The sequence below is a fragment of the Aquarana catesbeiana genome, unplaced genomic scaffold (assembly GCF_042186555.1).
Source record: "Aquarana catesbeiana isolate 2022-GZ unplaced genomic scaffold, ASM4218655v1 unanchor225, whole genome shotgun sequence".
In the NCBI taxonomy this organism is placed as follows: domain Eukaryota; kingdom Metazoa; phylum Chordata; class Amphibia; order Anura; family Ranidae; genus Aquarana; species Aquarana catesbeiana.
Window position 1 is genome coordinate 1,543,032 of NW_027362652.1, and position 22,204 is coordinate 1,565,235.

The window sequence follows — 22,204 nt, forward strand, 5'->3', positions numbered from 1 at the left end:
CGGGGTTTGTATTGATGGGGGGCTATATACCCCGATCTGTGAGGCAGAGCTGTATACCCCGATCTGTGAGGCAGAGCTGTATACCCCGATCTGTGAGGCAGAGCTGTATACCCCGATCTGTGAGGCAGAGCTGTATACCCCGATCTGTGAGGCAGAGCTGTATACCCCGATCTGTGAGGCAGAGCTGTAAACTCCTGACACTATAGGTGGAAGCAAGAAGTGGGAGGGGTCAAAAAGGAAAGGCGGGGTCTGGCGCCCCCCCATCCTAAAACTTCAGCAGCCGCCACTGCTAGATATGTTAGGGTTAGGATGTTGGAGGCTATAGATGCAGGGATTTTAGTTTTAGCATAGACTTCCACTTTAACTCTTTTTTTTCCCATCACATAGGGGACAAAGTCCCCTATGTGATGTTTTTTAAGTGACAGGTTCTCTTTAATGAGACATGCAGGGTCTAAAAGACCCCCAATGTCTCCTTTGGGCTCCACTGAATGTTTTGGAATGCAGAGCGGATTGCAATACATCCCTTCCCAGTTAAAAGGATTGTAAAGTCGGAAGGTTTTTTATGTTTATGCATTAAGATAAAAAGCATTCTGTGTGCAGCAGCCCCCCCTCAGCCCCTCTAATACTTACCTGAGGTCCATCTCTGCCCAGTGATGTCCACAAGCGTCTCAGCCATCTGAGATACTCCCTCTTGATTGTTTGAGACACATTGGCTAGCTGACTTTGATTCGCAACAGCCAATCAGAAGAGAGAGGGGGCAGGGCCGGGGCTCCGTGTCTGAATGGACACACGGAGCTGTGACTCGGATCGGGAGCCCCCATAGCAAGCTGCTTGCTATGGGCGGCACTCACAAGGTGGAAGGAGCCAGGAGCACAGAAGAGGGACCGAGAAGAGGAGGATCCAGGCTGCTCTGTGCAAATCCACTGCAACAGAGTAGATACGTATAACAGGTTTTTTTATTTTTATAGGGAAAAACAAAACAAAAAAAACTTTACAACCACTTTAAGTTAGCCAGGGATACGGAGAGGATGACCTGCAAGTGACATCATAGACGTTAGTTTCCAGGTCACAGCAAGAAGGGGAGGAGAGCGGATGTGTGTCCGCTCTCCTCCCTCACCCTCCACCCGCAATGTTGGTCCTGGGCCTGCAGATGGGCACATGGAGCCCAGACTACATGACGGGGCACTGGTACCAGAGGGTGTGTGAGCAAAGAGGCAGCAGCGCAGCCGCCGAATGCTTTCAACTGACACAGGAGCCCGCCTGTCAGCATCACACACAATCCCAGTGGCTGCAGCCACCCGATTGTGTGCGATCCCCCCGCTGTAAGGTCCGTATGAAGTACAGACTTGGAAAAAGAGGGGGTAATAGTCGGGCTGCCCCCAGTAGGAATTGGCACATGTGTAGGGAGCGGCTTCCCTCTAGTGTTTGTATTTTTAAAAGCTGTTGCTTGCAGAGTTACCAAAGCTATAATACACGCTAAGATTGAAGTCACACCACAATGTAGAAAGTCCCAAAATTTTGACCAACTCTCATGTTTTTAGTGCTGTATGTTATCATCTATAGGGGGTCTTCCCCTCAATGGTGGACATGAGTATCAAAGAACGTCCAAATCTTGTATAGTAGGACTATAGTATAAAGGAGGATAATAAACAGTAATTCCAGGACTGAAGACTCAGCCTCTCTGGATGGTATCTGCCCCTGTAGTGTTCTGTGACTACATATATAAAAAGGTGGATAAAAGACATCACAGTGACTATGGAGGAAGAGGACGGACATGACGGGGAGGTTACTGGGTGTAAACAGAAAATAAGATCTTATTACCGCCTCTGCGACTTCTTCCAGCAACGTCTCCTCTCTACTTCCTCCCGACTTACCTCTCACCTGGAACTTCCTATTTATACCTGACATCACTTCCTGTCTGTGTTCCATAGAGACTTCCTATCTGGGTAGAAGTTAGATCACCATCTTGTGGAGCCTAGAGGAACTGCAGCCCTGAGAAACATCTCATAGTGTAAACAAGGCCTTGTGCTGTGTGTGTGTATGTACTGTATATCCTTATAGATGGGTCATCGCCACTCCTTCTAAGAACACACTGAATAGCTGCACACCAGCAGAACACACTCATTGGACTGCACCCGGCATTACATGCTGCACAGCTTGTTACTGATGATCTTCTGCTGTTTATATTGTGCTATTTGTGTAGCATCCTGTGTGAGTCCTCCATGATTTATTTTATGTTCTCTTTTTATGTTTCCTTTGGAGGATATTAGCTGGCTTCAGGTTAATACAGCCTTTCTGAACCTTATCAATTCTGAAAATGAACTGGTCCAGTGACTCAATATTGGACCAATTTGTTTTCCAAATTCCAGAATTCGTTTTGTATCTTTGTTTTGTATATTCAGAAATCAGAATAGTTGTTAGGGATCCGGCGGCCCTGGTATCCTTAACATCCATGACTCATCTGCTGTCAGTGGGATTCCTTTGCCTGACAGCAGAATGTAAACAAAACAAATTCCGGTTTAAAGGATTAAAAAAAAAAAAAAAACAGCGTGCCCCCCCCAATCCATACCAGGCCCTTTAGATCTGGTATGGATTTTAAGGGGAACCCCACTCCAATTTTTTTTAAATATTGGCATTGGAGCCCCCAAAATCCACACTAGATCCTTATCCGAGTATGCAGCTCGGCAGGCTAGGAAAGGGGGAGGGACGAGCGAGCGGCCAACCCCCTCCTGAATCATACCAGGCTATCTGCTTTAGGTACTTTGGGGCAGGGGGGGCTCTACCCTCAAAGCACCTTGACCCCATGTTGATGGAAACAAGGGCCTCTTTGCCACAACCCTGGCCCGGTGGTTGTGGGGGTCTGCGCACAGGGGGCTTATTGGAATCTGGAAGTCCCCTTCAAGGCCCTCAGATCCCAGCTCCCCCCCATGTGAATGAGTAGGGGTACATAGTAAGCACTTTTTGGTGTATGGGTACACCAAAAAGTGTTAAAAAAGTTAATAAAAACACAGCAACAGTTTTTTTTAACCAGTTCTTTATTAAAAAAGCAGAAAAACGCAGATACATCCGAATCTCCAAATAATCAAAAATGTTTCCAAATTTAAATTTGGACCGAAACAAATTGCACATCTATCCTGTAGTATGTCTGCAGTCTCTGACCATCTCCAGTATCATGTCTGCAGTCTCTGACCATCTCCTGTAGTATGTCTGCAGTCTCTGATTGTCTACTATAATATGTCTGCAGTCTCTGATCGTCTACTATAATATGTCTGCAGTCTCTGATCGTCTACTATAATATGTCTGCATTCTCTGATCGTCTACTATAATATGTCTGCAGTCTCTGACCATCTCCTGTACTATGTCTGCAGTCTCTGACCATCTCCTGTAGTATGTCTGCAGTCTCTGATTGTCTACTATAATATGTCCGCAGTCTCTGACCATCTCCTGTAGTATGTCTGCAGTCCCTGACCATCTCCTGTACTATGTCTGCAGTCTCTGATCGTCTACTATAATATGTCTGCAGTCTCTGATCATCTACTATAATATGTCTGCAGTCTCTGATCGTCTACTATAATATGTCTGCAGTCTCTGACCATCTCCTGTACTATGTCTGCAGTCTCTGATCGTCTACTATAATATGTCCGCAGTCTCTGACCATCTCCTGTAGTATGTCTGCAGTCCCTGACCATCTCCTGTACTATGTCTGCAGTCTCTGATCGTCTACTATAATATGTCTGCAGTCTCTGACCATCTCCTGTAGCATGTCTGCATTCTATGACTGTCTCCTATAATATGTCTGCAGTTTCTGACCATCTCCAGTATAATGTCTGCAGTCTCTGACCATCTCCTGTAGTATGTTTGCAGTCTCTGACCGTCTCCTATAATATGTCTGCAGTCTCTGATCGTCTACTATAATATGTCTGCAGTCTCTGATCGTCTACTATAATATGTCTGCAGTCTCTGACCATCTCCTGTACTATGTCTGCAGTCTCTGACCATCTCCAGTATCATGTCTGCAGTCTATGACCGTTTCTTGTAGTATGTCTGCAGTCTCTGAACGTCTCCTGTAGTATGTATGCTCTTAGTCCCACCCCACACTAAAAAAAAATCCTTCCCATAGCAGCCATTTGTAGTGTGATATTGGCATGGAAAGATATAGAACAAGGCTCTGTTCATTGCTACTAGCGAGTTATTGTGCTATTGTGATTCTATTGTGTGTGTAAAGTATCAGTTTAGTGTGAATATAATGATAGACAGTGCAGCATCAGTGTAGTGCAACCATTCATTTTTAGTGTAAGTTTAGTTTCAGACTTTAGAAGTGAAAGGTCCACTTTGATTGTTAGGCATCCTTATATTTACTCACCATTAATTAACAAACTTCCACCCCACCCTTATAACAGTATAAATTTAGAACACCCTTAAGGGGTCAGCACGTTGCTGGGGGAGCACATTGCGGGTCTTCTTTCTCTAAGTCATTGTTTCTACAAGTGATATGCACTTCAAGCTCTGCACTTCAGCGATTGCACAAAGCAAACATACATAGGTGCTTTCCAGTGCAGTTTGCTAACAGGTGGCAGCTGTCTCTCTATTCAGCTCTCCTTCCACTCTGTAACATGTGCTCTCTACCACTCCTTCTGACAGTTATGTCCTCTCTTCTTAACCACTTCAATACCAGGCACTTATACACCTTCCTGCCCAGACCAATTTTCAGCTTTCAGCGCTGTCTCATTTTGAATGACAATTGCGCGGTCATGCCACACTGTACCCAAACTAAATTGTTATCATTTTGTTCCCACAAATAGAGCTTTCTTTTGGTGGTATTTGATCACCTCTGGGATTTTTATTTTCTGCTAAACAAATAAAAAAAGACCAAAAATTTTGAAAAAAAAGTTTTATTTTTGTTTCTATTACAAAACTTTGTAAACAAGTGAGTTTTCTCCTTCACTGATGGGGCTGCACTGACAGGCACTGATAAGACGGCACTGATGAGGTGGCACTGATATGAAGCACTGATGGGTACACATAGGTGGCACTGAAAGGCGGCACTGATGGGCACTGATAGGCGGCATGGATGGGCACTGATAGGTGGCACGGATGGGCACTGATGTACATTAATGGATGGTACTGATGGATTCCAATCAGTGCCAAACAATAATGCCTGCCAATCAGTGATGCCCATTGTGGGCACTGATTGGCATCCATTGTGGGCACTAATTTGCATCCCTGGTGGTCATGTGTGGAATCCCTGGTGGTCCAGTGTGGGCATCATCGGGGGGGCTGCGCTAGGGTTGCCACATCATCCCTTTAATCCAGGACACATATGAATTACACAGGTTCTGAGGCCAATTTAATGCAGATACGGCACCAAGTGAGTTTAATTACCAACTTAATCAGCCACAGAACCTGTGTAATTAATGTGTGTCCTGGATTAAAGGGATGAAACCCTAGGCTGCGCTGATAATCAATCAGCACAGACCCTCCCCCTGTCAGAAGAGCAGCCTCTCTGTTTAGAAGTGACAGCAGTGAGCAGAGGAGCGAGGGATCAGCGCTTAACACCGTTCCGCCTGCATCTGCCTGTCACTCAGCCGCAGACAGAATAGCCCGAGTGGCCGCCGTCCCCGTACTCCATTCGGCCGCTCGGGATGCTGTTTTCTGTCTGTGGCTGCGTGACAGGCCCAGCCGGGAGATCGCCCTGAGCTTGGGGGTGTCCAAGAACCCGAAGCCAAATACGGGAGACTCCCGTCACTCGCAGGAGACTTGGAATGTCTGCTATAGCCACAGCCCATAGTATGCAAGGGTGATGGTCACTGGGATGAACGTTCCTTACATCGGAGGTCACTGGGAAGAATACCCCCCTTACAGATAACCAAGAAGACCATTGTTGTCAGTGGTTTATTGTAGAGGTGCACCAATACCGTTTTTGTATCGGAGATTACGAGTACTGATAGTTTCGGTCAAGTACTCACCGATACCGAGTACCTATACTTTGCAGTGTGATTTGCATCCATACAAAACGAATGGGCACAAATCACACTGCAAAGAATCGCTGCACAGGAATGCGGCGAGATTCCGGTCCAAACCGCATGCTTTTTCCCCACCACTCCTTTCTGAACACATAGGCTTGTCATAGTGATTTCAGCCTGGGTTCACACAGCAGTGTGGGGAACCGCATGCGATTCAGATAGGAATCACACAGCATTCCTTTTTAAATTGCATGTAATTGTATGCAGTGCGATTTGCGCCTGTTCATTTTGTATGGCACAAAATATTACAGAGCACACATGCAAAAATGACATCAAATCCTGCAAGGTTATTGAAAGCACCTGAACATATTAAGCAAAAATATTGGGGATTTGGTCACACCATATGTTCATATAGTGCATAAGCCCACTACTGCGTCAAAGTACCGCATTATCAGTGGTTCCTACACTATTCATAGAATAAAAGATCCGGTTTCTCAACCATGGGAGAAATACACTCCGCTTTATGGGAGAAGTAGAAGGATTCCTCCTATAACACAGATGGGCACTAATTAGAGATAATGATGGGAGGATGGGGTGCTCCAGTCCAAGGGATCTGGTCAGGACCCATATAACAGAAAAAGACTTGGGGGGCATACCCTAACAATGCATTACATTAAAGATGGTGGTGCTATAAGACCATACAAATTGCAAGGCTATTTAACCACTTCAGCCTCAGAAGGATTTGCCCCCTTCCTGACCAGAGCTTTTTTTGCGATTCAGCACTGCGTCGATTTAACTAACAATTGCACGGTCGTGCGACATTGCACCCAAACAAAATTTACATCCTTTTTTTTTGCACAAATAGAGCTTTCTTTTGGTGGTATTTCATCATCTCTGCAGTTTTTAGATTTTTTGCGCTATAAACAATTTTGAAAAAAAGGAAGCTAAATTTTTAACTTTTTGCTATAATAAATATCCCCCAAAAATATATAAAAAAACAAATTTCTTTCTCAGTTTAGGCTAAGTAGTATTCTACATATTTTTGGTAAAAAAAAAAAAAATAATCACAATAATCGTATATTGATTGGTTTGCGCAAAAGTTATAGCGTCTACAAAATTTCTATTAGTAATGGCGGCGAACTGCGATTTTTTATCGTGACTGCGACATTATGGCGGACACATCGTACACTTTTGACACTATTTTGGGACCATTGACATTTATACAGCAATCAGTGCTATAAAAATGCACCAATTACTGTGTAAATGACACTGGCAGGGAAGGGGTTAAACACTAGGGGGCGATCAAGGGGTTAAGTGTGTCCTAGGGAGTGATTCTAACTGTAGGGGGGATGGGCTCAACATCACGATGACAGGGAGCAGGGAGCAGTAGATCTCTGTCATATTGGTAGGCAGAACAGGGAAATGCTTTGTTTACATCTCCCCGTTCTGCCGCTCTGTGTCACGATCGCGGGTCCCGGCGGACATAGAGTCCGTGGGACCCGCAGACCCACATTTTTGCCTGTGCGATTTGTAATCTTTTGTTCTTTTTGTATGGTCTTATAGCAGCACCATCCTTAATGTAATGCATTGTTAGGGTGTGCCCCCCAAGTCTTTGTTTGTCGTTCATTTTGTATAGATGCAAATCACACCGCAAAGTATTGGTTTTGGTATTGGGAGCATTTTCATGAGTACGAGTAAATGTGAAAATACTCGGTATCAGTGCATCCCTAGTTTCTTGTCTATGAGGCAGAAATTACCCATTACTGAAGTAATCCCTAGCCATCTCTGGAGGAACCCCAAGATCCACGGGTCACCATTGTGGCCTGGCCCTATGTTCCAGGGTGCTCATGGGGCCTCCCTAGTCAACTGGATAGAAGAGCGGTGGCATGTAGGAGGAACCAATCCCTCCATGTAGCCGCTGAATGCCCGCTTCTCCTCTTCTCCCTCCAGCATTCAGCGGCTGCATGAGGGACATGGAGGGCAGCCGCTCCAGCCACCTTCCTATCACTCACTGTTCTGCTGCCCCAGCCTGTGTGTTTCCCTGGCCCCATTCCCCCCCCCCCGAAAATGCACTGCCGAGCTTCCCCCTTCCACCTCCTGCCTGCCGGCTGCTGCGGGGGATCTGTCAGATTTGAGAGCAGGGAAGTGTCATTTACCAGCCCCTTCCTTGTCTTAATGAATATAGTTAGTGATCGGTAGGGATGAGCTTCCAGACTCGAACATCGGCTGTTCGCCAGTTCGCCGAACAGCGAACAATTTGGGGTGTTCGCGGCAAATTCGAAAGCCGCGGAACACCCTTTAAAAGTCTATGGGAGAAATCAAAAGTGCTAATTTTAAAGGCTTATATGCATTGTATTGTCATAAAAAGTGTTTGGGGACCTGGGTCCTGCCCCAGGGGACATGAATCAATGCAAAAAAAAGTTTTAAAAACAGCTGTTTTTCAGGAGCAGTGATTTTAATAATGCTTAAAGTGAAAAAATAAAAGTGTAATATTCCTTTAAATTTCGTACCTGGGGGGTGTCTATTGTATGCCTGTAAAGGGGCGCATGTTTCCCGTGCTTAGAACAGTCTGACAGCAAAATTACATTTCAAAGGAAAAAAGTCATTTAAAACTACTCGCGGCTATTAATGAATTGCCGGTCCCGATAATACACATAAAAGTTCATTGATAAAAACGGCATGGGAATTCCCCACAGGGGAACCCCGAACAAAAAAAAAATGACGTAGGGGTCCCCCTCAAAATTCATACCAGACCCTTCAGGTCTGGTATGGATTTTAAGGGGAACCCCGTGCCAAAATTTTAAAAAAATTGGCGTGGGGTCCCCCCAAAAATCCATACCAGACCCTTATCCGAGCACGCAACCTGGCAGGCCGCAGGAAAAGAGGGGGGGACGAGAGAGCGCCCCCCCTCCTGAACCGTACCAGGCCACATGCCCTCAACATTGGGAGGGTGCTTTGGGGTCCCCCCTAAAGCACCTTGTCCCCATGTTGATGAGGACAAGGGCCTCATCCCCACAACCCTGGCCGGTGCTTGTGGGGGTCTGCGGGCGGGGGGGCTTATCGGAATCTGGAAGCCCCCTTTAACAAGGGGACCCCCAGATCCCGGCCCTCCCCCTGTGTGAAATGGTAAGGGCCTACCATTTCACAAAAAAAACTGTCAAAAATGACAAGACAGTTTTTGACAATTCCTTTATTTCTTCTATCTTCTTACTTCTTTCTTCCTTCATGCTTCGGTTTCTTCCTCCATCTTCTTCCTCTTCTGGTTGTTATGGTTCTTCTGGTGTTCTCGTCCAGCATCTTCCTCCGCGGCGCCTCCTTGTCTTCATCTTCTTTTCTTCATCTTCTTCTCAGGCCGCTACACATCCACGATTGGATGCGTAGATTCCGATAAGCCCCCGGCCCGCAGACCCCCACAACCACTGGCCAGGGTTGTGGGGATGAGGCCCTTGTCCTCATCAACATGGGGACAAGGTGCTTTAGGGGGGACCCCAAAGCACCCTCCCAATGTTGAGGGCATGTGGCCTGGTACGGTTCAGGAGGGGGGGCGCTCTCTTGTCCCCCCCTCTTTTCCTGCGGCCTGCCAGGTTGCGTGCTCGGATAAGGGTCTGGTATGGATTTTTGGGGAGACCCCACGCCAATTTTTTTTTTAATTTTGGCGCGGGGTTCCCCTTAAAATCCATACCCGACCTGAAGGGTTTTTTAAAAAATTTTGGTTCGGGGTTCCCCTGTGGGGAATTCCCATGCCGTTTTTATTAATGAACTTTTATGTGTATTGTCAGGAGACTCGGAACCGGCAATTCATTAATAGCCGCGAGTAGTTTTAAATGACTTTTTTTCCTTTGAAATGTCATTTTGCTGTCAGACTGTTCTAAGCACGGGAAACATGCGCCCCTTTACAGGCATAGTATAGACACCCCCCAGGTACGAAATTTAAAGGAATATTACACTTTTATTGTTTGAATTTAAGCATTATTAAAATCACTGCTCCCAAAAAAACGTCCGTTTTTAAAACTTATTTTGCATTGATACATGTCCCCTGGGGCAGGACCCGGGTCCCCAAACACTTTTTAGGACAATACCATGCATATTAGCCTTTAAAATGAGGACTTTTGATTTTGAACGTTCGAGTCCCATAGACTTCAATGGGGTTCTAAATTTCTTGCGAAGTTTTGGTCTGTTTGCAAATTCTGGTGCAAACCGAACCGGGGGGTGTTCGGCTTATCCTTAGTGATCAGTACTGATCACTGTTTATGAACAGAAAGGTCTGTACAGAATTATTCCTGTTCATTCATTCTGTGCAGCTGAGCCTGCAGAGAAAGGGACTGATGAATCCGTCCTCAGTCCATTTCTCAGTCTCAAAATTGAGACATAAGGGGTCTGTTTAGATCCCGGATATGTCACCAAAGCCCCCCCATGGTCCTAAAAAAATATGTAAAAAATTAAACAAACAAAAAAAAAAATTGTAAAAAAAAAAAAAAAAAAAAAAGTGTGTGTGTGTAGATTATATATCTATATAAATATAAAATATAAAACAAAAAAAACAAAAAAAAAAAACACACCAGTGGCAGAACTACCAGGGTCGCATTTACGACTGGTTTCTGGTGTTACGCCATTGTCATGGAACTCTAAGATGGCAGCCTGCTGTGGGACCAGTTTGGGGCCCTTCGTGATTTCTTGCACCAGGGACCTGAAGGTTCTAGCGTAGTTATAAAAAAGGGGAATGTGGGACTTTAAATGAGGGATTCTACCGTAGTTATGCCTCTGCTAGGATTCCATGGAACCCTGGTTGAGAAAGGCTGGACTTCCCAGATTTGTTAACCATTTACAGCCCTCCTAATTGCTCTTGAGCATATATGACAGTTAGTAGGATCAGATTTAATTTGGAAACTGGAAGTGCTGCTGCTTTCTGTCATTTGGTAGTATTTTTGATGGAGGATCACTTCTTGGTCTTCAGAACTGGTGAGGAGATGGTCTGAGTGGCGCAACCCTGCATTACTAGACCACACTTTTACGCTAGGTTCAGGCTCAATCTCCAGCCCAAGAGCCACATGGGACCCCATTTATTGTGCAGCCCAAGGGCCACATGGAACCTCACTTATTATGCACCCCAAGGCATCATCAGCTTGTAGGCAGTGTTATGCCTGTCTAGGGACTTTCTCAGACCAGTGAAGGAAAGTCTTCATCAGATTCATTAAACCCTTTATTTTTTTTTTATTGTTTGCCTTGCCGTCCTTTCTCATCGGTCTTTTCATGGATGTTTTCACAGATCTTTTATAATTGATCTTGCTGCTGGGAATATCCAGTGTGATGATGGTACAGTCTGGCTGTAGGGAGGACAAATGAGGCAGCACCGATATGTGGATAGAACATATGACCATTGATATCAGGGGATCCCATTTCCATTGGCCCGCAATGTAAGGGACTGACCACTGGTATAAGGGGATCCTTCTCCCATTAGTCACCAACGTAAGGGACCGACCACTACACTGACCATTCATTTAAGGGGGTCCTTCTCCCATCGGTCACCAATGTAAAAGACCACTAACACTGACCACTGATATAAGAGGATCCGTCTCTCATTGGTCACCAATATAAGGGACCACTACAATGACCACTGATATGAGGGAATTCTTCTCCCATTGGTCACCAATGTAAGGGACCACTACACTGACCCCTAGGGATAAGCTCCAGGTTCAGTTTTTAGAATTTAGGAATAAGTTGATTGTTCAAACCAAACTTTAGCTGTTTGCAAGATCCCAGCATCAGACATAAAAGCTATATTTGTACCACTTCTATAATAGATAGAACAGGTTCTTGCTGTCACTGGTTTCTAATGAAGCAGCGGGTGCTTACCCAGCCATGTTCCTAGGTACAGCTGATGTCACCAGGAGTGCCTGCCACATAAGCATATATGGGGAGAAGATAGTACTGAAGTCAAAACCCAAATATGGTCACTGAACAAATTTTCCTTTGTTTAGTGGTACCTTTGAGTACTATGTACCTCATACTTATTCATGTAGGGGGAAGTATCTGGGACCCTCATTTTTAAAGGGGCTTCCAGGGTCCAAAAAGACCCCTGCCCTCAAAACCCCACAACCATTTGCCAGCTTTGTGGAATATAAGTTTTTGTACTCAACATGAGAGCAAGGTGTTTTGCGGAGGGGATCCACCCAGGAAAAGCACCAGGGTGGACCCAATGAAGGGGGGAGAACATATGGTCCCGCCCTTTCTAAACCATAGCAGGCAACATGCCTTCAACATGCTTATTACCCCCAGGCAAAGCACCTTGTCAACAGGTTGATGATAAAATGGTGAAAAAGTAGAAAGTATACACGGATGTTAAGGTGAAATTTGTGTGTGAGGAACACCTTAAAATTTACAGCCATTTTATTCCCCAGGGCCTCTGCTGTTAGAAAATATATGTTTGGGGGGTTGTAACTAATCTTCAGATACAAAATGTGCTTTTTAACGTGTGGGAAAAAAACTGCAAAAACAGATGGCATCATTCCCCTGCAGTCACCCTGTAAACATTAGAGCTCCCCCTAGCTGCCGCCCAGTAATAATATTGCTAGGAGATCTATATATTTAGCTGATATGTAGCACTTACCCACGACGGGGCCACTGAATTTCCTATTCAGTGCAGAGGCAGCCAGGAACACAGCAAACAGTTCACTCACACCAGCTCAGAAAACAGTCTAGGCCCTAGGGGATGTCTTTTTGAGCTTTATTGCTGTAGAACTTGAACATAAGGAGTATCCCACTTACAAGGGACAAAAAGGGGGAAATCAACAGCTTAACAGTAATTACATGATATGTTCCATATGAATAAAGAGTTCAACAAGTACTCAACAAAACAGAGTGTCTGTGGATGAAGCATCATCCCTGCAAGGATGATCCTCCATCTCTATATCAGTAATCCTATTTAACTAGTACAATAAGACCCGTAAAATAAGCCCTGCGCTCTCACTAAACATGCACTTCAACAATGATCTTTCTCCGTAGTCCATCTTCCAAGTCTCTCGAATGAAGCAAAGAGAGATACATCCTATCTAACTAACCCTAACTAAACACTAATATACTTTGCATTCTGCCTAACAGCAATAATTCCCTAACCAGGGAGTCAGTCAGGCCACAACAATGACACAGAGTCTCTATATACATGCAGGTTCTGGTTTTGTGAGACTCAAAGTCCAAAGGGCCCAAAGTTCAACAAACCAAAATCATCGAAAAACATAAAAATGGCCTGCAACTGTCAGAAAAGGTACAAATGTTGAGCCTGACTGGCCAGCTTGCTGTGGGGGCGCCTACTGTCAAAAATGATATACCCAACTTCCTGTGTAAAATTCAAGGTCAGGTACTTGAACCATGCATCTGTCAGAACCCCATATAATAAACTGCCCTCATCTGGGCTTTCTGGCTGGCCTTCTGGATAACCACCCTGCCATTGTAAATAAATCAGCTACTCTTGATGTTTAGAAATCTTTGCCAGAACTTGGAGCTAGAATTTCTGTAGAGCTTGAGAACACTAAAAAGTTCCAGATTTGTTTCTTACACCAGCCCTGACGCTTTTCTTCAATCTTGTCCATCATCTCCACTGGCACGTAGGGGTAGTCATATCTGTACTCTAGGGCTACACATTTGTTCATGATTTTCTTGAGCCTAGAGAATCTTCATAGCTTTGTTTTGTCCCCCTTTCTCAGAAGGATATAAAGATGGTCAGCCTTGCTTAGGAACTCAGAGAAAGCCTCATCCCAAGTTAAAGCCCATGCAAGAGTGCAGGATTGTGTGTGAGAATGCTTCAGCCTTCCATTCTCAGTATTCAAACAAAAACACAAAAGGAACCAATGTGGACTCTGCGTTCAAATATTGATGAAACAGACTGGGAATGATATCAGTCAAGTCTGTGTAGATTACAGGCTACTGCTATCACCTACAGAGTAGGTGATAGCACCAGTCCAATTTTTTTTTGGACTGGTGATTATCTTATTAAAATTTACAGTTACTAAACTGTCTACTGCATGTTCCTCACTTAAGAATTCCTCTTTTTCTTGTTTTTTTGACTTCCATTCTCAGTACACTTTCTCTAGATGTAGCCCTTCAACGTCAAGTACTGGTGGACTGTGTGCTCTCTGTCCTGCTTCCTCAAGGTCATTACTCGGGTAGGTCCTGTAGCTTATACCTCTATGTCTCCCCCTCAGGACCACTCTGTATGGGACGCCTTGGAAATATCCCACTCACATCATGGTCACTAACTTCTGTGGTGAACTTTGGGGACCTAGGGTCTGACTCTGACTCCCCCTCCTCCACAGCAGGCTCTCTAGGCCCCTTGACATCTTATGGCTGCTCTGCTATACAGGCCACTGGGACTACCACTGTTGATGCCTTCTCTATTGTGTGCTCCACCTTATTTTTTGATACGGAAGCCTCCAGCTCCCCCCTGATGGCTCTTTATCCATGGCCGCAGGTATAGATGTCAGACTTCAGTCCCGGCCCTGAGGTCCAATCAGCTCTCTTTTGCTGCATAGTGCTAAAAGGTGCTCACTGCACCATAATGCATTCTAGCCAGCTGAAATAGCTCCGGAACTTCCATGCAGTAACCAGTATGCCAGTCCACCGCATAAGTAGTAGGTGGCAAGGCACTTGGCAGCAAGTATCCTAGAGGTTCACTACAGTGTCCACAGTGAACCCACGTTCTCACCACCATTGGTTGCTTACAATTAACACATACTAAGCACAGCCACTCAGCTCCATCCACATTCCTGAGCGTGAAGCAACCTCTATGGACAAGTCACAATTCTGGGTCTACCATCAGCTCACTGGATTTACTGACCCACATGCATCACCGACATATCTCTCCTGGACACCATCTCCACCCAACATCCAAAAAACAAATGTACGCTACCTGTACACAGTTTAAAGTGGAACAGAATTGCCTAATGCCCTTGCAGCTGAGAACCACAAAAAATCTTGAACAAGTTCAGGGCTTACTGGAACATCCACTATCCACAGATGGGGCCCATGGAGACTGCAGATGAATAGTCAAGCTCTGCTCACAGGCCAGTTCAAAGAAAGATCTAGGATTTGAGGGTTCTGTCCATAGTCCTGGATGACTCCAGGGGCAAGCAGCCCCCCCCCTACATTAGGGGGGTAGGTAGGTAGGACCAGGCACCATCTTATTCCTCAGGCTTCAGCTTATGTACCCCCTTCTCTGACCACGTACTAGGCACACCTCACCAGGGATTAGTCAGAGGGTAGTAAATATGCAAGCTAAGGATTTGCATCTTCTCACCCCAAGCTCTGGAAGTTTCTCACCAGATCTAGAGGAAAGCAATCAATCCCACAGCAGAGCAAACCAGACAATCCAACTCCTCTGACTACAGAGTGAGCCAAAAACTACATTTCCCTAGCATCCTAAGTAGGAGGGTTCTACAGCTACATACTTCAAATTTAAAAAAAAAAAAGTCTCCTGACATTTAGGGGTCTATTCATAAAATAAATTGCACAAAAATTCACTTGTGAAAGTACAAGTACAGTATCTCACAAAAGTGAGTGCACCCCTCACATTTTTGTAAATATTTGATTATATCTTTTCATGTGACAACGCTGAAGAAATGACACTTTGCTACAATGTAAAGTAGTGAGTGTACAGCTTGTATAACAGTATAAATTTGCTGTCCCCTCAAAATTACTAAACACACAGCCATTAATGTCTAAACTGCTGGCAACAAAAGTGAGTACACCCCTAAGTGAAAATGTCCAAATTGGGTCCAATTAGCCATTTTCCCTCCCCGGTGTCATGTGACTCGTTAGTGTTACAAGGTCTCAGGTGTGAATAGGGAGCAGGTGTGTTAAATTTGGTGTTATCGCTCTCACTCTCTCATACTGGTCACTGGAAGTTCAACATGGCACCTCATGGCAAAGAACTCTCTGAGGATCTGAAAAAAAGAATTGTTGCTCTACATAAAAGATGGCTTAGGCTATAAGAAGATTGCCAAGACCCTGAAACTGAGCTGCAGCACGGTGGCCAAGACCATACAGCGGTTTAACAGGACAGGTTCCACTCAGATCAGGCCTCGCCATGGTCTACCAAAGAAGTTGAGTGCAGGTGCTCAGCGTCATATCCAGAGGTTGTCTTTGGGAAATAGATGTAAGAGTGCTGCCAACATTGCTGCAGAGGTTGTAGGGGTGGGGGATCAGCCTGTCAGTGCTCAGACCATACGCTGCACACTCCATCAAATTGGTCTGCATGTCTATTGTCTCAGAAGGAAGCCTCTTCTAAAGATGATGCACAAGAAAGCCCACAAACACTTTGCTGAAGACAAGCAGACTAAGGACGTGGATTACTGGAACCATGTCCTGTGGTCTGATGAGACCAAGATAAACTTATTGGTTCAGATGGTGTCAAGCGTGTGTGGCGGCAACCAGGTGAGGAGTACAAAGACAAGTGTGTCTTGCCTACAGTCAAGCAAGGTGGTGGGAGTGTCATGGTCTGGGTCTGCCTGAGTGCTGCCAGCACTGGGGAGCTACAGTTCATTGAGGGAATCATGAATGCCAACATGTGCTGTGACATACTGAAGCAGAGCATGATCCCATCCCTTCAGAGCCTGGGCTGCAGGGCAGTATTCCAACATGATAACGACCCCAAACACACCTTCAAGATGACCACTGCCTTGCTAAAGAAGCTGAGAGTAAAAGGTGATGGAGAGGCCAAGCATGTCTCCAGACCTAAACCCTATTGAGCATCTGTGGGGCATCCTCAAATGGAAGGTGGAGGAGCTCAAGGTCTCTAACATCCACCAGCTCTGTGAAGTTGTCAGAGGAGTGGAAGAGGACACCAGTGGCAACCTGTGAAGCTCTGGTGAACTCCATGCCCAAGAGAGTTAAAGGCAGTGCTGGAAAATAATGGAGGCTACACAAAATATTGAGACTTTGGGCGCAATTTGAACATTTTCACTTAGGGGTGTACTCACTTTTGTTGCCAGCGGTTTAGACATTAATGGCTGTGTGTTGAGTTATTTTGAGGGGACAGCAAATTCACACTGTTATACAAGCTGTACACTCACTACTTTACATTGTAGTAAAGTGTCATTTCACATGTTGTCAGTTGTCACGTGAAAAGATATAATAAAATATTTTTAAAAATGTGAGGGGTGTACTCACTTTTGTGAGATACTGTACATTTCTCTGCGAATAGAGGTGAAAAACAAATGTAAGTAGGCCATATGCTTTGCTGGTCAAATAGTTACCATTGATTTAAAATGTAAAATGCCATATTTGGCCACTATATGGAGCTAACTTCTATGATACTTCGTGCCATCTAATAGCCAAATTTGGTATTTTCTTTTTAAAATCAATGGTTGGTTTAATAAACTTACTGTATGTCCTTTATTGTTTTCTGTACTCATAAGTACGTGAACATGATCTCAGTTATTAGTATGAGACCACGCCTGACATAGTAAACTAAGGGATCCATAAGTAGAACGAAGTGTTTGTGAAAGCTTACACCACAAAATTTACCAAGAAAAAAGGTAATGACTTCATTTATATTTTTATACTGATATCAATGGCCAACACAGTACAAAACTTCATCTGTGTCTTTGGTGATCTCTGATCTCCTTATGAACGGTTTCTTTCATGATGAAGATCAGCCATGGAGTATATCTGAGGTGTATATCAGGGTGTGCTTCTTCCCCACATGAGAGCTGTGATGTCCAGCAACATTCATATAGAAGACATTTCCTGCACTCAAGGCACTAATACACCTCAAGGGTTGTGTGGGATCCCTGATGTACAGGAAGACAGGATTTCAATAACAATTCCCTCACTCACAACTGGAACGTAGCTTCTTCCTCATGTGAGATCTCTTATGTTTGGAAACATGGGACTTCTGTGAAAAACATTTCCCGCACTCAGGACAGGGAAATGGCTTTTCACCCGTGTGAGACCTCTTATGCGAGACAAGTCCTGAGTGGTGTGAAAAACCTTTCCCACACTCAGAACAGGAATATGGCTTCTCACCTGTGTGCACTCTCTGATGACTACGAAGTTGGCACTTCTCTATAAAACTTTTTCTGCACTCAGGACAGGAATACGGCTTTTCCCCCGTGTGGGATTTTTTATGTCTGGAAAGATGGCACATCTGTGAAAAACATTTCCCGCACTCAGGACAGGAATATGGCTTTTCCTTCGTGTGAGACCTCTGATGTATGACAAGGTCTGGTTTTCGTATAAAACTTTTCCCACACTCAGAACAGGGATACAGATTCTCACCTGTGTGCAATTTCTGATGATTATAAAGATAGGACATGTCTGAAAAACATTTCCCGCACTCAGGACAGGAATAGGGTTTTTCCCCCTTGTGAGATCTCTGATGTCTGTAAAGATTGGACTTCTGTGGAAAACATTTCCCACACTCAGGACAGGAATACGGCTTTTCCTCTGTGTGCAACATCTGATGTGAGACAAGTACTGATTTTAGTGCAAAACATTTTCCACACTCAGAACAGGAATACGGCTTTTCACCTGTGTGTGATCTCTGATGATTATGAAGTTTGTACTTCATTGCAAAACATTTCCCGCACTCATTACAGGAATAACGTTTCTCATCTGTGTGCAATTTCCGATGATGATTAAGACCAGACTTATCTGAAAACCATTTTCCACACTCAGGACAGGAAAATGGCTTCTCCCCTGTGTGAGCTCTCTGATGTCTGACAAGTTCAAATTTGTGTACAAAAGATTTCCAGCACTCAGAACAGGAATACGGCTTCTCACCTGTGTGTGATCTCTGATGATTACGAAGTTGGTACTTCATTGTAAAACATTTCCCGCACTCATTACAGGAATAACGTTTCTCATCTGTGTGCACTTTCCGATGATGATTAAGACCGGACTTATCTGAAAAACATTTTCCACACTCAGGACAGGAAAATGGCTTTTCCCCTGTGTGACATCTCTGATGTGCGACAAGTGAAGATTTTTGTAAAAAAGATTTCCAGCACTCAGAACAGGAATACGGCTTCTCCCCTGTGTGAGACCTTTGATGTGTGACAAGATCTGATTTATTTACAAAACATTTCCTGCACTCAGGGCAGGAAAATGGCTTCTCCTCTATATGAGTTCTCTGATGTCTGTAAAGATGGGATGTATGTGAAAAACATTTCCCGCACTCCAGGCAGGAATATGGCTTCTCCCCTGTGTGAGATCTTTCATGCAAATTAAGTTGTGATTTAAATTGGAATCCCTTCCCGCATTCAGTACAGGGAAACCTCTTATCTGTTGGAAGGACGGCACCGTCCCTCACAGTCTGAGGTTCCTCAGGATAAGAGGAATACGATGGTCCATCTGCACTGTGTGGTGCCGGATGGACATTTGAGGTAGCCGGGTTTTCTCCTGGACTATACTGTGTGATGTCCTCATCTTCTACTTTACAGTCTGGAGACGCAGTGAGACAATCCTCTGAGGTTTTCCTCATCTCCTGTCCGTGTACTAAAATAGAAATAAAAAGATTACTACTGAGGAATTAGAAACTGCAATGCTGCAAGCGGAAAGTGATTATTTTGCGAACCCTGACACACACACACACACACACACACACACACACACACGAGAGGCATGGCTGTATAAACGCAGAGAGCATGAGCTCCGGTTATTGGATCTTACTAAAAAGAAGATGCTTTATGCTACCCAAAAAAAACTTTTGCACATGGTCACAAACTGGCTGTTTACTTACTTACTTAACTAGGCCTGAATCCATCCCCACTTCTATTCCCTGTATTCAGTTACTTACTTGGCGGTTTGGCACTGCCCCTCACTAAGGTTCTGGATGCTTTCCTGTATTTGGCTCTTCTTGAAGAAGTGGGGAATTCAATGCACCTATTTCCATTGAGGAGACTGACCTTGCATTTCACAACGACCTGCTCCTGACGTCGATGGCTTCCCGGCTGAATGGTATGCTCCATTTAAACAATTACTGAGTCAGGGGTGTAGCCTGCACGGGCATGTGAGCTGACGCATCTCACCGGCTTCTGCTATTCTCCTTCTGTGATCCTTCCCTCTACCACTCATTGGCTCCACATCACCCCAGCCTGTCACCCATCATCTAAGGGGAAACCGGGCCAGTGTCTCCTGCAGCATACTGCACATATGATGACCCGCAAGGGCATAGAAGAAACCGTGGCTTCGGCGGCTTTAGAATTCCAAAATGGCACTGAGCAGCAAGGACTGCCTCGTGGAGGGGACAAGCCTAAGAGCGGCGTGAGTAACACTCCCGAACCCCCCCAAGCAACTGGGGAAGGAGCAGGATATGCTCTACTACACTCAGAGACTGTCAGCAGTTGCCGGTTAGTCTACTTGGGAGGATTGTGCGTCTCCCTCTGATCAGGACATTGTGCACACTGATGGGGCCGATATATTTGAGGACACATCAGGAGGCAGAGGACACATCAGGAGGCATGCATGACATGACCGTACATCTTCAACATGGGGGCAATGAAGATTTTTCCCAACTCACTCTAGGGGATATCCTGCAGGCTGTGCAGAAATGCAAGGCATCTGTGGATGGCCTAAAAGGAAAGATTTAGCCTGCGGGAGGAGGTGTCGCTTCTCCACCAAGACCTACAAAAGATAAAGGGAGTGCACAACTGTGGTTGAGGGCACAATTAGTGATCCCCCTCCCCGCCCGTGATGCCAGAATGGCCACGCAACAGGTGGCAGCTGACAATGAAAAGGCAAATGACATAGAAAACTGTCTCCGCCGTAATAAGGTGCGCTTTGTGGGGTTGCCAGAGAAAGTGGAGGGCCAGGACCCCACCACTTAAGTTGAGCGATGGCTGCTGGAGCTGTTCGGCAAGGAGGCCTTTACCGCTCTACTTGCAGTAGAGAAGGCTCATCTCATACCACCCAGACCTTTGCCCCCTGGTAACCAAGGTCCATGTTAGCTTGTATGCTGAACTATAGGGACCGCGAGATCATCCTGGGGCTGGCCAGAGAAAAAGCAAACATACAGTATAATGTCATGAAAGTCTCCTTTTATCCAGATTTTTCTGTGGAGGTTCAGAGCAAGAGGGCAAGGTTTCAGGATGTGAAAAGGCACCTGATGCACCTTCAACTACCATATGCCATGCTTTACCCGGCTAGGCGGAGAGTGATTATAATGAGCAAAGCTTACAAAATTCCTGTGAAGCTGAGGATGAGGGCTGACCTGCCTTACTGCTTGCCATACTGGGTGCTCCATGGCTGCCTCTTGTCATTCATCCTGGATACCTACCTTTACAGTTCTCTTTACTTGGAGGGCTGTTTCCTTAGCCCTAAAAATGTAAACTAAATCTACAAAACCGCTTGTTACAGCATAACGTTAAGGAGGGACGGCTGCTTCTCTGCCATTATGTTTCTTTGCATGATTCGACTCGACCTGTTGACGAAACTAAATCTGACAACCTCAGTTGGTTTGGACCGGTTCAATACTACATATGTTTGTATGACTTCCAGCGTTAGATGATACGGAGCTGCACCCGCACCCCCGAGCGCACTGTGTTAGCCACTGGACACAAGGAGAAAGTAGATATTACCTCAGGGCCTTTACTTATGTCCTTCCAGTTTTCAAGTGTTGATGGCATACTTCCAGGCGACTGCCTGGGAATTTTATTATGATTAGGATTCTACTACAATTCCTGACCTGACCTGGACTAGTAAAATTGGATGTGCTCATGTTAGTTTCTCCTTGTATATGATATTAATGTTGCTCTATCATGACTGACATTCCCCTGGTGTCATGGAAAATTCGGTGTGTTCATGACCCTTTGAAAAAGGACCAGGATCGTCTCCTGTATTAAGCGATTCCAGCCTGTGACAGTTGTTTCCAGGAAACCCACCTTACTTCGGACTCCATGTCATCTCTTAATTACCCGTGGCTACTAGGGAGCTATCATTCCACACATACAAATTATTTGCACGAGGTCAGTGTCCTGATTCACAGGGCCCTGGCCTTTTGGGAATTGAGTTCTAAGGTGGACCCCGATGGTCGTTTTATATTTACTGTATATACTACAAACTGTATGCTGTTACTATTGTGCTAGCTTTTGTATATACACAGTACACTGCCTCCCTTTTCGGGAGCAGTAATAAGGGAGTTTTTTTCATACCTGACTGACAAACTAGATATCCCGATGCTTCTTCTTGGGGATTTCAATTGCTACCTAGATCCAGTGCTAGATAGGCACCCACCAGTTCTTAGGCCTAGC

At 45.1% G+C, this 22,204-nt stretch overlaps 1 protein-coding gene across 1 annotated transcript in view; it reads right to left on the reverse strand.

Annotated features, from left to right (window-relative positions):
* Positions 1-22,204, reverse strand: part of LOC141121579 (uncharacterized) — a 174,657-nt gene that overhangs the window by 20,355 nt on the left and 132,098 nt on the right. The window contains exons 16-17 of the mRNA XM_073611213.1: positions 17,788-19,451; positions 1,822-1,938 (exon numbers count right to left, since the gene is read on the reverse strand). Of these exons, the coding sequence (XP_073467314.1) occupies positions 1,822-1,938; positions 17,788-19,451 (1,781 nt within the window). The remainder of the gene's footprint in view (positions 1-1,821; positions 1,939-17,787; positions 19,452-22,204) is intronic.